At 37.0% G+C, this 12,344-nt stretch overlaps 1 protein-coding gene across 1 annotated transcript; it reads right to left on the reverse strand.

Annotated features, from left to right (window-relative positions):
* Positions 1 to 8,374: 8,374 nt before the first annotated feature.
* LOC115427901 (zinc finger and SCAN domain-containing protein 2-like) lies at positions 8,375 to 11,236 on the reverse strand. The gene is made up of 2 exons (XM_030146641.1): positions 10,742 to 11,236; positions 8,375 to 9,603 (listed from the first exon to the last, which is right to left on the reverse strand). Exons 1-2 carry the CDS (start codon positions 10,935 to 10,937, stop codon positions 8,774 to 8,776), a joined length of 1,026 nt encoding a protein of 341 aa, XP_030002501.1. The 5' UTR covers positions 10,938 to 11,236; the 3' UTR covers positions 8,375 to 8,773.
* Positions 11,237 to 12,344: the final 1,108 nt, after the last annotated feature.

The following is a 12,344-nucleotide window of genomic DNA, read 5'->3' on the forward strand; positions in this document are numbered from 1 at the left end:
CGCCTGTTGTTGTTGTAAAAGTTTATCCTTGTATTCTGTCAGGTCAACGTAAATATTAAGTTTAATTATGCTGTAGGCCTAGACCACAGGCCCCATTCAGGGGGCCTGGATTTATGACCTGCAGAAGGCATCCTGTGGTGCCTTGTTCTCCTGTCTGTTTCATAGTCGTTCCAGTCTTTTCTTGTGCCCTTACTCCCCTTTCTGAAAATGCCACTACAGTAGTGAAGACAACACAGAGGAAGCCACAGTCAGAGAACTGGCTCAGTCTTCCTCAACACAGGTCATCTGTCACTAACTCCTGTTGGAAAAAGGGTTTCCTCTACTAAAGTTCGTCTTGTCAGATTTATTTAACAAAGTACAAAAATAGAGAATAAAATCCATCTGAACTTAAGCACACAGTCCAAACAGCCAGAAAAACTGTGAGCTCCTCTGGGCTCTAATGTCACGACCCCCCAGGCTCGTAGCACCCCCCAGCTCACCTGAGCATCTTAAAGCTACAAGGTCTGATATTTAGCCTTAGCAACTGTCTGTACATTGACATGAAGTAACTAAAATGCCATGAGCATGCAAATTATAAAGTGGATATTGTATTACAATCATTTACACCTTTTTAAATGCAATTCAATTATGAACTTTCTAATCACTAATTAATAACAGAACTGAAAAATGAAAATCTGTGAAAATCTTTATATTACACACTGTAACTCTGAAACCTTTGCTCTGAACACACCATGAGATCTACAAAGGAAATAAAAAAACAAAGATATTACTTTAACATTCTATCCCTTTGAGACTTAATATTCCATAACATTTGATCTGAAGTCTGAAAATGAGTTAACTTTACTATTCAAATAAAGTTATGAAATGTGAAATGAGCCTTTTTAACCGTTTTTAACAGTGACAATCTCCAGTAGGTGCTATAATATGAGGCCTACAACAAACTCCCACAAAAATGTGCAAATTGCATAACCTACTACAGGTTTGAAAGTTTTCGCTGACATTCAAATTTACTGCAGTTATTGCAAAAGAAATCTTACAGCTTTTGACAATGTTGCTAACCTGCACATACAGGCCTACTAAAGACAAACTCTGAGACTTCTCAAAGTAAATTCTAATGTGACTCAGTGTTGCACACAAATAACAAACACTGACAGTCCTTGTGCTTTTTCAACTATAGGTGCAGTGGGTAAAAGCAGAACTGGCTCTGACTTATATTTATTCCAGATTAAATACATTTTCTTTCCTTTAATGGGAACACTTAGCACAACAATTTGAATTCTTACAGTTTGTTGAACAATATTCAATTCATTATTCAAAATTCAAAACATGTTGCAGCAGCAATGAAATTAGTTTTCCCCCTTTCCTCATACAGCCCCAGACAACAACCAGTGATGAAAAGCATCTACTGATCCAACCGGTTTAACACCTGCTGATCCACTAATCCTATTAATGATAAAATACAGTTCTTCATCTGTACATGGTCATCAGATATCAGACCATATTTGGTGTTCGGATACTCCGTGGTTACCGTGGAAACATTTCATCTTCTACAACATTAAGTCACCAGTAAAACCAATTGAGTTGGATCAATGACAGTAGATGGGAACACTGGGTTTATGTTCAGTTGTTTATGTTTTTTTTTCTCTTCAGTTTTCTCTGTTTAGATACAATAACCTTTGAATTTACTATGAATATTCATGAAGATTTAAATTAAAATAGGAAATTACATATAGGAAAATACATGATTTATGGTGAAATGCAAATATAGAGGATAACATGGCAGTTAACGTTGCTACATCACTTGAGAAAAATTTGATGGAGAGAAACATTTATTTGGTGCAATAATACTACTGGGTCTTTATGGGTTAAACAAAAGTGCATTTTGAGATTAACAGAGTCTGACAAAGTTTAAACACACAATAAATAAATACTCAAGAGTTACGTAACTTTACTTTATACTAGAATGTATAATGTCCTAGACCTGTCGATAGACATATTAATTTTGATTGTTATGTATTGGTCAATTAGTCCTTTCAGCCCTAATTATTTTTCTTGATATATAGAACTTCAAGCCCCTCCTTTGAACTAGATCAGACTACACTGGTCCAGATCTGTTTGGTTTTTAATGGCGATCACAAAGGTCTAGTTGATCTCACTGATTACAACAATCTGGTTTCCAACTCGGTTCAAAACCAAAAGAAATTAGTTTAAGATGTGGCTATATTGCTTCATCCAGAAGCAACCAGTATAAGCGTCTTTTTTACTTCCTACCGCCTTCAAAATGAAAGCGTCTTTTAAAATAAAAGCACCCATTTTTATAATTTAACCTAATGAAACAAAGTCCAGACAATTGAACACACATTATATTTCAGATCCTTTCCAGTGAACCTCACAACTCCAAACTCATGTTGCACTTCTGTCCTGTTGGAGATTTAGTTGACCTTTAGGTCCCTTTTCCCTGTCCATATGTACGATGACCTCCGTCCCCACAGAAACACAGAAAGTGCACAGGCATGTTTGCAGATACTGTCTATTTCAGATATTCCTTGAACAACTTTTTCTTCCAGATGATGAGCCTGTTTCTCTTGGTACTTGGTAAACCTGTTAACATGTAAATAGAACAGCTCTCTGTTTCTATACGTTTGCTTGATGATTACTTAAGAGTCTGTCCTCTGGGAAAACAAAGCATTCCTCATGATGGTTTAGGAAATCTCTACTTAAACCTTGATGGGGGTGTAGGGATGGATGTGTGTGATTGGTCTTTTTGTTATGGTTTATTCTTAGTGATCAATGAATGATAAGAGGGGTGGAGTATGTAATGGCAAAATTACTTATATCCATATATATTCATATATATTTTCATATATTTCATATATCATATAGGCTTCTTACTCTATTTCAGATATATTCATGTCACTGTGTATTCTAGAGCAGTTGGACCTCTTTTGTGTTGTGTCCACAGTAGAAGGCCAAACCCACATTTCTCACAGGGGTCTGATCTTTAAGTTCCTGACACTAACCAAAACACTTTCCACACATCATAATTTTCTCATGGGAGACAGAAGACTACAGGTGATTCGTATTTTGGGGTCAGACCGTCTCAGTCTTTGTCTGAGGAGTATCTCTTTCTATGGAGCTCCAAATAAAGGGATTTCTTTGACATTGAACGTTTGAATTTATCCTTCTTTATTATAGACGAATTAGTAGAGTAATATTTTTTCCATAACAATATGACTTTATTCTCATAACATTGTGATTCTTTTTGTATTCGACTTTATTCTCATAAAATTACAGGTTTTATATCGATATTTATGACTTAATGCTCGTAGTGACAAGTGTTTTATTTTCTTATGTGACCCTAATACTCTATCGTAGCTTTATTCTCCAGTTCCCCCGTATTTTGTAAAACTAGGTTGGCCTCAGTTTCAGTTAGTTTACTAATCATGTAGGAGCACAAGGTTCACAATCACAAAATGAAGACAAAAACCATTAAAGATCTGCTCATGAAACCAAGATCTGCACTAAGAAGGAACGTTAGCCAAAACAATAGGTCCATTTCAGGTCTGATTGGAGCCAAAATACAGAATCAGTGAATGTTAGCTGACACCAACCGGATCCACAGATCTAGGTTGGTTTCCTGGATTTGTGGATCCATCTCCTCTCCTTTCTTTGTCTTCGGTGTCTGTAAAACGATTATCCTCCCACTGCTTTACGAGCTGTCATATAATCAATCTCACAACAGCTCTTCCTCATTTTTATAAATATTGTTCTTCAGTTTAGACAGTACTGAGCCAACGCTGTCACTCATCTCCCTCTTTCTGCCACTCAGTGGTGGAACTCGCCGGACTTCGGCTAGCGGTGACGGCACATGCATACTCTCTATAATAAGTGGTCCCAGGCCAACAAACCCGCCCCTTGCATGTATTGTAGCTTATTCTGGCATCGATCCAGCTGATGTCATCATGTCTATGCATGTGCTGATGTCAACATAGCAATTGCCTCTATATATGTGCCAAGTTTGAAGCAAATTGAAACAAATTGATGTTTTTATGACATTTGAAATTTCGCCCATTATAAATAAATGGGAGAAGAAAAAAGATTTAAAAATGATTTAAAAATGTAAATTTTGACCTACTGTTCCCAAAACGTAATCACATCTATTCTGGGTCACTGGAAATCTAAACCACATTTGGTATGAATTCAACCTATAGTTTTGCTGCTACAGACATTTGAAATTTCACCCATTACAAGTAAATGGAAAAAAAAAAAGGTTTAAAAAATTCATAAAAAAATTTGAACTTTTACCTACTGTTCCCAAAATGTAATGAGACCTATTCTGGGTCACTGGCAATCTATAAACCTAATATGGTATGATTTCACCAATAGTTTTGCTGCTAGAGTGTAAACAAACAAACCGTACCAAAAACAATACCCCTTGCCTCCCCTTGGAGTGCGGGGGTAATACTACTACTACTACTACTACTACTACTACTACTAATAATAATAATAATAATGCATTTATAAAGGACTTTTCTTTCAACACAATCTCAAAGTGCTACAGTGAAAAAAGTCAGACTGAGATGCTACATATAAAACACTTTACATTATATTGTAATTACATGGCTGCATTTAAAATATACTGACAAATAAAAACGGTTCTTCTTTAAAAAGGGGGGGTGTGCTGAGGCTGAGGGCCGTAGATGTGGAATGGCCCACTCTCAGCCTCTGGGTTCCACCAGTGAGGAGGCTGTTGATCCACCTGCAGGTGGGCTGTGGGATGCCCAGGTCCTCCAGTTTACTCACCAGTTTGTTAGGGAAGGATGGTGTGAATGCAGAGCTGTAGTCCCACACAGAGCATCTGCACACAGCTCCCCTGCTGCTCCAGGTGGGACAGTGCAGCATGGAGGGCTGGAGCTACGGCGTCCTCTGTGGATCTATTAGCCCTGTATGCAAACTGGTGTGAGTCCAAGCCTTTTGGTAGGAGGGCGTCAGTGACCCCGGACCAGCTTTTCAAAGCATTTCATCACCACCGGGTGTGAGAGCGACTGGCCGGTAGTCTTGAGCTGGAGATGTGAGGTTTCTTGGGCAGGGGGACAATGGTGAGGACTTCAGGCCGGGTGGGACAGTGGACCTGGGCCAGGGACTGGTTAAAAATCCTTGTGAAGACTCCAGCCAGCTGGTCCGCACAGTCCTTCAATACATGTCCTGAGGACGCCATCAGGTCCAGTCGCCTTCCTTGGGTCCACGGCCCGCAGTGTGCGCCTCACCTCATGCTCTGTGAGGGTGAAGCTGCTGTGGGATGATGTGTGTTGCCCTTGGGTGGTTCCACTTCGTGGCGGGCAAAGAAAATGTTCAGCTCCTCTGCCACGTGGCATCACCCTCAGCAGCTCCATGGGGACCTATAGTTGGTCAGATGGTGGACTTCCTGCCACACCTGCCTGCTGTTGTTACTTTCCAGATGTTTCTCAATCCTCCTCCTATAGTCCAACTTGGCCCCTTTCATGCCTCTCTTCAGGTCAGCCCAGGTCGCACAGTATTTGGCATTCACAGGACACCAAAAGTAAAAAAGACTTCATGACATAGATTTTGTGGTTTAATTCCTTTCAGACGTTCTGTGTTATTCAACCTGTTGAACCCATTTGTTTCTAGGGGGAATCATTTCAACGCAACACAAAACAATGAATTAGCCGACAGAAGAGGCTTCATTCATGTAAATCCAAGTTATGATCAGAGAACAGCAAAGACGAGACAAAATTCAGTATCATCTGTTCATAGTGTGACCTTTATTTTTCTTCTTCTTTGTCTCATTCAGTGAGTTTTATCAGTAGAGAAATAACCCTTGTACGGTTGGATCTGCCTAGTGTTAGCGTAGCGCTGCAAAGTGTCTCATTGGTCTGTTGTTTTCTAAAGTTATCCATGACATTCACTTGTCTCCGACTGTTACAAGAAAAATTACAAAACATAAACAAGACCTGAGTAAAATAATGTAGAAAATTCATTTAAAACAATGTCCAAATTTCTGACCATATTAACAAAAATGAAGAATGGCAAATAAAGAAAATTAACAAAAAATATACAAGATGGGAAATTGAACAAGAAACTGATAAAAAACAAAGTGGAAGAAAATGAACAAAATTTTAAAAATTAACAATATCATAAAAAAACCACATAGACAGTAACCAGAACGTTGAAAAAAAAATAACTAAAAAAAAATCTAAAGGGAAATGTTAAAGCAAAAACCCATTAGAATGAACAAAATAATCAGTAAAAGCTACAAAAAAAATGTGTACAGAAAAAAATTGAACAAAATCATTACGAAAACCAAATAATAAATATCTGGCATCATAGTGTGACCTTTATTTTGACCCGTTTGTGTCGTTCAGTGAGTTTTGTTTCATTTGTCCATTTAAGTGTTTTTTAGTTGAGTTGTGTTCTGTTTTCTGAAAACTGGTTTTGTTGAGCTTTTAGCTGACGTCCTTCTGGTTACGTGGATGTACAGAATGTGTCTGTTACTACAAGCATCGCATAGCGTTACCGTGGCAACTCAGACAGAACTGTGGAAGCCAGGCTTAAGGGACCACAGCAGACACATTTACATGTCCTGTATGTGTGAGCTCTTTCAGTGTTGAGTGTTTGTCGCTGGTTTTCAGGAAATTAAATCCAGTGTCTTAAACTCTTAAAGTCATTATCTGTTCTCAACCAGAGGTTAGAGCAGGGGTGTCAAACATATGGGCTGTGGGCCAAAACCAGGACCCCCAACGGTCCAATCAACCCGCAAGATGAATTTGTGGCAAAAAAAAAAAAAAAAAAAAAAAAAAAGACACTGACAACTCGGGTGTTAAAAAATATCGGTTCTGCAATATATCATGATATTTCATTTCACAATACTGTATCGATATTTTTAGGTATTTATTCAAATGCAGATATGGTGGATTTTCATTTTTGTTTTTTTTATTTTTAGCTTACTGGCCGACAGGCCATAAACTGTTGTCGTCATGTGGCGTCCGTCGGCGTCGTCTGTTACAAAAATTTCAATCATCTTCTTCTCCGAAACTACAAGTCCAATTGACTTTAAACTTGGTATACAGCTTCTTTACGATGATGTCAACACAAGGTATTGAAATTATTTTGATCCGGATCCGATTCTGGATTTGGTGCGACTTTGAAAAATTTTCCCATTATAACAGATAGGAAGTGGATTGATCCAATAAATCAGTATCAATGATATCAAGTAGGAATTTGAATTTTTTACTGATCTGATTGGAATATGAGCAAAACATGGGCTGTTTCTGTAATAGAATAAAAACACAGAACTGGGGGAGAATAAATGGCATCTGGATACATTTCCCAAAGCTTTGAATTTGGCCGGTAAGCTACAGGGCCATTGGTCCTATTTTTACTGTTTTTACTGAGAGTGGCAGATGTTACTTTGGAAACTTGGAGAATTAGAAAAATTTTGTGATTATAACATTAGATCCTGTTCTGATCAGAAAAAAATGTCTTTAGTATTTTGTGCATATTTCTGGTGTAATTTAATTCTTCCAGGAAATAATCATTTTAAAAAAAGAAACAAACAAAAATGGCCTTTTTTAACAGTATCATGATATATCATATCGTGATCCTAGTATTGTGATTTGTATTGTATTGCCAGATTCTTGCCGATACACACCCCTACTGACAACATTAAACATCAAGGCAAGGGTGTCGAACTCATTCTAGTTCAAAGGCCTGATGTGATCTCAAGTAAAATAACAGCATATTAACTTTTAATTAATGACAAATCTAAATTTTCTCTTTAGTTTAATGTGAAAACATAGGACCAAGGGTCCTGCAGTCCAACGAAATATTTAAAGACAATAATTAACATTCGTTTGACCTTTCAAGGTCACTCAAGGTCAAAGGTCATGGCACCAAATGAAAGCCCACATGTGACTATTTATCTATTGCCAATAGTAATTATGTCAATATATTCAACTGTTTTAAAGTTATAGCACTTTGAAAATGTGTCCCATTATAAACCAATGGGGATTTTTAAAATTTTAAAAATTCAAAAATCAATATTTCTCTATTCTTGGAACAAACTTGGTAGACAAGGAACCTCTGCTATGAATTTCAATTCTGGCTGACGGTTTTGGAGAAGAAAATTATTGAAAACTGTTTACGGACGACGACTGATACCAAAAATCTATCAGATCTAAAAAGTAAAATTACATTATGAAAATATTTACATTTTTCTCAATAAAATGTGAATAACCTAAACAAATTTGAACAACTTGAAATTTCTAAAGAGAAATAAGTGTAATTTTAGTAATATTCTGCCAGTTACTACATGTTTTGTGTATTTGTAGATCAACTATGATCCCTACATTGTGTTAATAATAAGTTGAAACATAATGTTGTTGAAATTGCACTTATTTTTTTGAAATAATTTCAGGTTGTACATAGTATTTCAGGTTATTCACATTTTCATACTGTAATGTGACTTTTTTCTCACTAAAACAGTCATTATTATCGGTTACTATGCCACTATCTTGCTGGTCTGACCCACTTGAGACCACATTGGGCTAAATGTGGAACCTGAACTAAATGAGTTGGACAGCCCTGGGTTAGAGGTTCGTCATTCAGTCCGTTCATCACTATTTGCTCGTTCATGTTCGTCTCCATCTGAATTCCTGCTCGTGTGAATTCCATCGACACACATTTCCTCTCCTGTTTGGGTCTACATGTGCATCTGAAAATGATGCTTTTGCTTAAGACTCTTCTGCCAAACTCATCAGATGACAGGTTCCTTTTTTATGTGGCTTCTTTTCATGTGCCGGACTGCGTTCGATCTCTGAGTAAATGTCTTACCACATTCTGAACACGCAAACGCTTTCTCTCGCGAGTGAGTCGTCATATGTACCTTCAGCACACATTTATGCGTAAAGCGCTTTTGACAAACTGGACAACTTTCAGACTTTTCTCCAGTGTGGATTTTCATGTGACTTCTTAAGTGTGACATGCGGCCGAAGATTTTCCTACACACCGAACAAGGGAACTGTTTCTCTCTTGTGTGTATGTTCCTGTGTGCGTTCAAAACGGACCTTCTACCAAATGTTTTACCACAGTCTGAACACTGAAATGGTCTTAATTTGCATTTGACGTCGCTGAGAGCAAAGTTTGTACCCATCGGTTCGTCTCTGGGTGCGTTGGATTCACCCAAACATTTAGAATCAACCAGTCTGGTTTCTGTCTGAGCGTCCATGTCTGAGGGTCTGCTTCCAGGAGATCTACTATTAAAGGCCCTGATACGACTCTGGTTAAAGTTTGGTCCTGATCCTCCCGTGTCCTCTTCATCTCTTTCCTTTGTTTTTTCCTCACATTGTCTTAAAAGAAGCAGCGAGGACTGAGCTTCTTCTTTGTCGTCATCTTCCCTCTTCACAGACATTGGAGTGGGGGGGACATTGGGGAAATCAGCCTCCTGATTGGTCCACAGTTCCTCCTGTTTTTCTTTAATGTGTGGGGGTTCTGGTTCCTCCTGGTCCAGACTGAAGCTCCAGTTGTCCTGCTCAGGGGGAACCTCTTCTCCAACCTCCGATGGCTGCTGAACATCTGCTGAAGGCCCTGAAACACAGAAACAATATACAGTTGTTATAGGACATAGGGGAACTGGACAAACTGGTCGATTGGACGGAGGGGATTCACCGAATACCCTCCACAGTCACCAGACCTCACACCACTAGACTTTTTTTTTATGTGGATACCTAAAAGACAAAGTCTACGCTATGAGACCCGCAACAGTCGCTGAATTGAGAGCAGCCATTGAACGTGAATGCACACAAATACCAAGGGAATTGCTTGGTAATGTGTGTGATTCCGTTGCTTCACTTTGTCAGCAGAGTCTGGACCAGAACAGACTTCAGATTAAGAAGAGAGGGAACAAACAAAACAATAAAATGATGTTTGTAAATTCTATTACATTTTGAAAATCAAATGAATTTTAATAAACACCCATTTTTATTTAAAGTGTGTATACATTTTTTGAGACACCCTGTATATACATGTATACACACACACACACATATTTATATATATATATATATATATATATATATATATATATATATATATATATATATATATATATATATATACACACACACACCTAATTTAGTCATTTTTTTTTTTTATCTCTCCCCAAGGGTAGGGGATGGGTGGAAGGAGGGCTATTTTTATTAATCATGTAAAAAAAAAAAAAAAAAAAAAAAAAAAAAAAAAAAAAATATATATATATATATATATATATATATATATATATATATAATAAAAAGATATGGAATAAAAGAAAAAAGATACAGGGTTCCAACAAGTTTCTACATGCTAAATGTTAAGACTTTTTAAAACCTTTTTAAGATGACTTAAAGCACAATTTAACCCTTTCATGTAGAAAACCTTTACATCTGGGTTTGTGTACATATTTTTCTTTCTTTTTCCTTAAAAAGGCTGAAAAATAAATATCAACAGGGGAAATGACAAAGCTACAGGTGGCCTGAAACATTTGCACAGTATTCTATAGATACAAATTCAGTATGTAGGATTATTTTTACTATTTCTTTCTCTCCATCTTCACGTGTAAATGTCGTAAACTCATGTTTTTTAAAAAATCTTTAAGCCCTTTCTTTCTGCTGCCACATGCTCGAAATAAATGATCAATTATTCAATCAACAAGGTATATTTTTATGCAAAAATGAATATATCCAACCTGCAGGAATCGTCAGGACTTTCAGGTTCCAAACTTCGTCCAGTATTTGTTTTTGTCTCTCGTTTTCTTCTTTAGCTCGACAAAGTTCCTCCTCGTACTCTGCTATGGTTCTTTCAAACAGCCCAAATATCTCTTCAGCAGCTGCAGTTAGTCTCTGCTCCACCAACGATCTCAGAATCTGCTTTTTATGGGACATTTTTCACTTTTTTCTTCACACAAACTCGGTCAGAAAGATAGTTTGTCTGCCCTTACACACAGACACATCTGTTAGCAGCTAGCGAGCTAAGCTAACTTTAGCATCAGTGAGCTAAGAAGAGATAAATCAGCAAAACACTAAAAAAAAAAAGAAAAAAAAAAAGACACAGAATGTGAACAGAAAAGGGTCCAGTCAGTCGGTTTCATCCAGATACGGAGGTTCTGCTGCTTCAGATGGACTGAGACAAACACTTTAAGGACGAAAACGGAGGTCTTTCATTTGAAACAAACGTCACAGGGCGTTTCCGGTGCATGTGCGGCTCCTACAAAATAAAAGACTGTAGCAGACTGACGTCATTAATTGTTAAAAACATGAGACTCAAACTCATTTTAGTTCAGAGGTCACATTCAGCCAAATATGGCCTGAAGTGTTCCGGACCAGTAAAAAAAAAAAAAAAAAAATTAAATTAAATTAAATTTTGCTTCCCCACTCTGTATATATATATATATATATACATATATATACAGAGTGGGGAAGCAAAATTTACAATATTTTGAGGCAGGGATTGAAAGACAGTGTATGACCAATTAGTTTATTGAAAGTCATGAGAATTTATTTGCCACAAGAAAATCTCCACAATAGAAAATGTTTTTATTCTATGTGTCCTCCTTCTTTCTCAATAACTGTCTTCACACGCTTCCTGAAACTTGCGCAAGTGTTCCTCAAATATTGGGGTGACAACTTCTCCCATTCTTCTTTAATAGTATCTTCCAGACTTTCTGGTAATAGTTTTGCTCATAGTCATTCTCTTCTTTCCATTATAAACAGTCTTTATGGACACTCCAACTATTTTGGAAATCTCCTTTGGTGTGACGAGTGCATTCAGCAAATCACACACTCTTTGACGTTTGCTTTCCTGATTACTCATATGGGCAAAAGTTTCTGAAAAGGTATGGATAATAGTGTTAGGTATGATTATGGCATCAGTATATGTTTGGTTTAAAAAAACAACAACTAAATGTTCATTGTAAATTTTGCTTCCCCACCCTGTATGTATATATATATATATATATATATACATATATATATACACACACACATATATATATATATATATATATATATATATATATATATATATATATATATATGTGTGTGTGTGTGTGTGGTGTGTGTATGTATGTGTGTGTATAAAGATTTTTTTTTAAATTCATAAAAATTTTTTACTTTGACCTACTGTTCCCAAAATGTAATGAGATCTATTCTGGGTCACTGGGGCAATCTATTAACCAAATATGGTATGAATTCAACCAATAGTTTTGCTGCTAGAGTGTAAACAAACAAACCGTACCAAAAACAATACCCCTTGCCTCCCCTTTGGAGGGCGGGGTAATAATAATAATAATA

The sequence above is a fragment of the Sphaeramia orbicularis genome, chromosome 11, assembly GCF_902148855.1.
Source record: "Sphaeramia orbicularis chromosome 11, fSphaOr1.1, whole genome shotgun sequence".
Classification (NCBI taxonomy): Eukaryota; Metazoa; Chordata; class Actinopteri; order Kurtiformes; family Apogonidae; genus Sphaeramia; species Sphaeramia orbicularis.

Excerpts from the sequence above, each read along its gene's own strand:
- LOC115427901 (XM_030146641.1), bottom strand. The coding sequence starts at position 10,937 with ATGTCCCATAAAAAGCAGATTCTGAGATCGTTGGTGGAGCAGAGACTA. Across the intron at positions 9,604-10,741 it reads AGTCCTGACGATTCCTGCAG|GGCCTTCAGCAGATGTTCAG; the intron begins GTTGGATATATT and ends TCTGTGTTTCAG.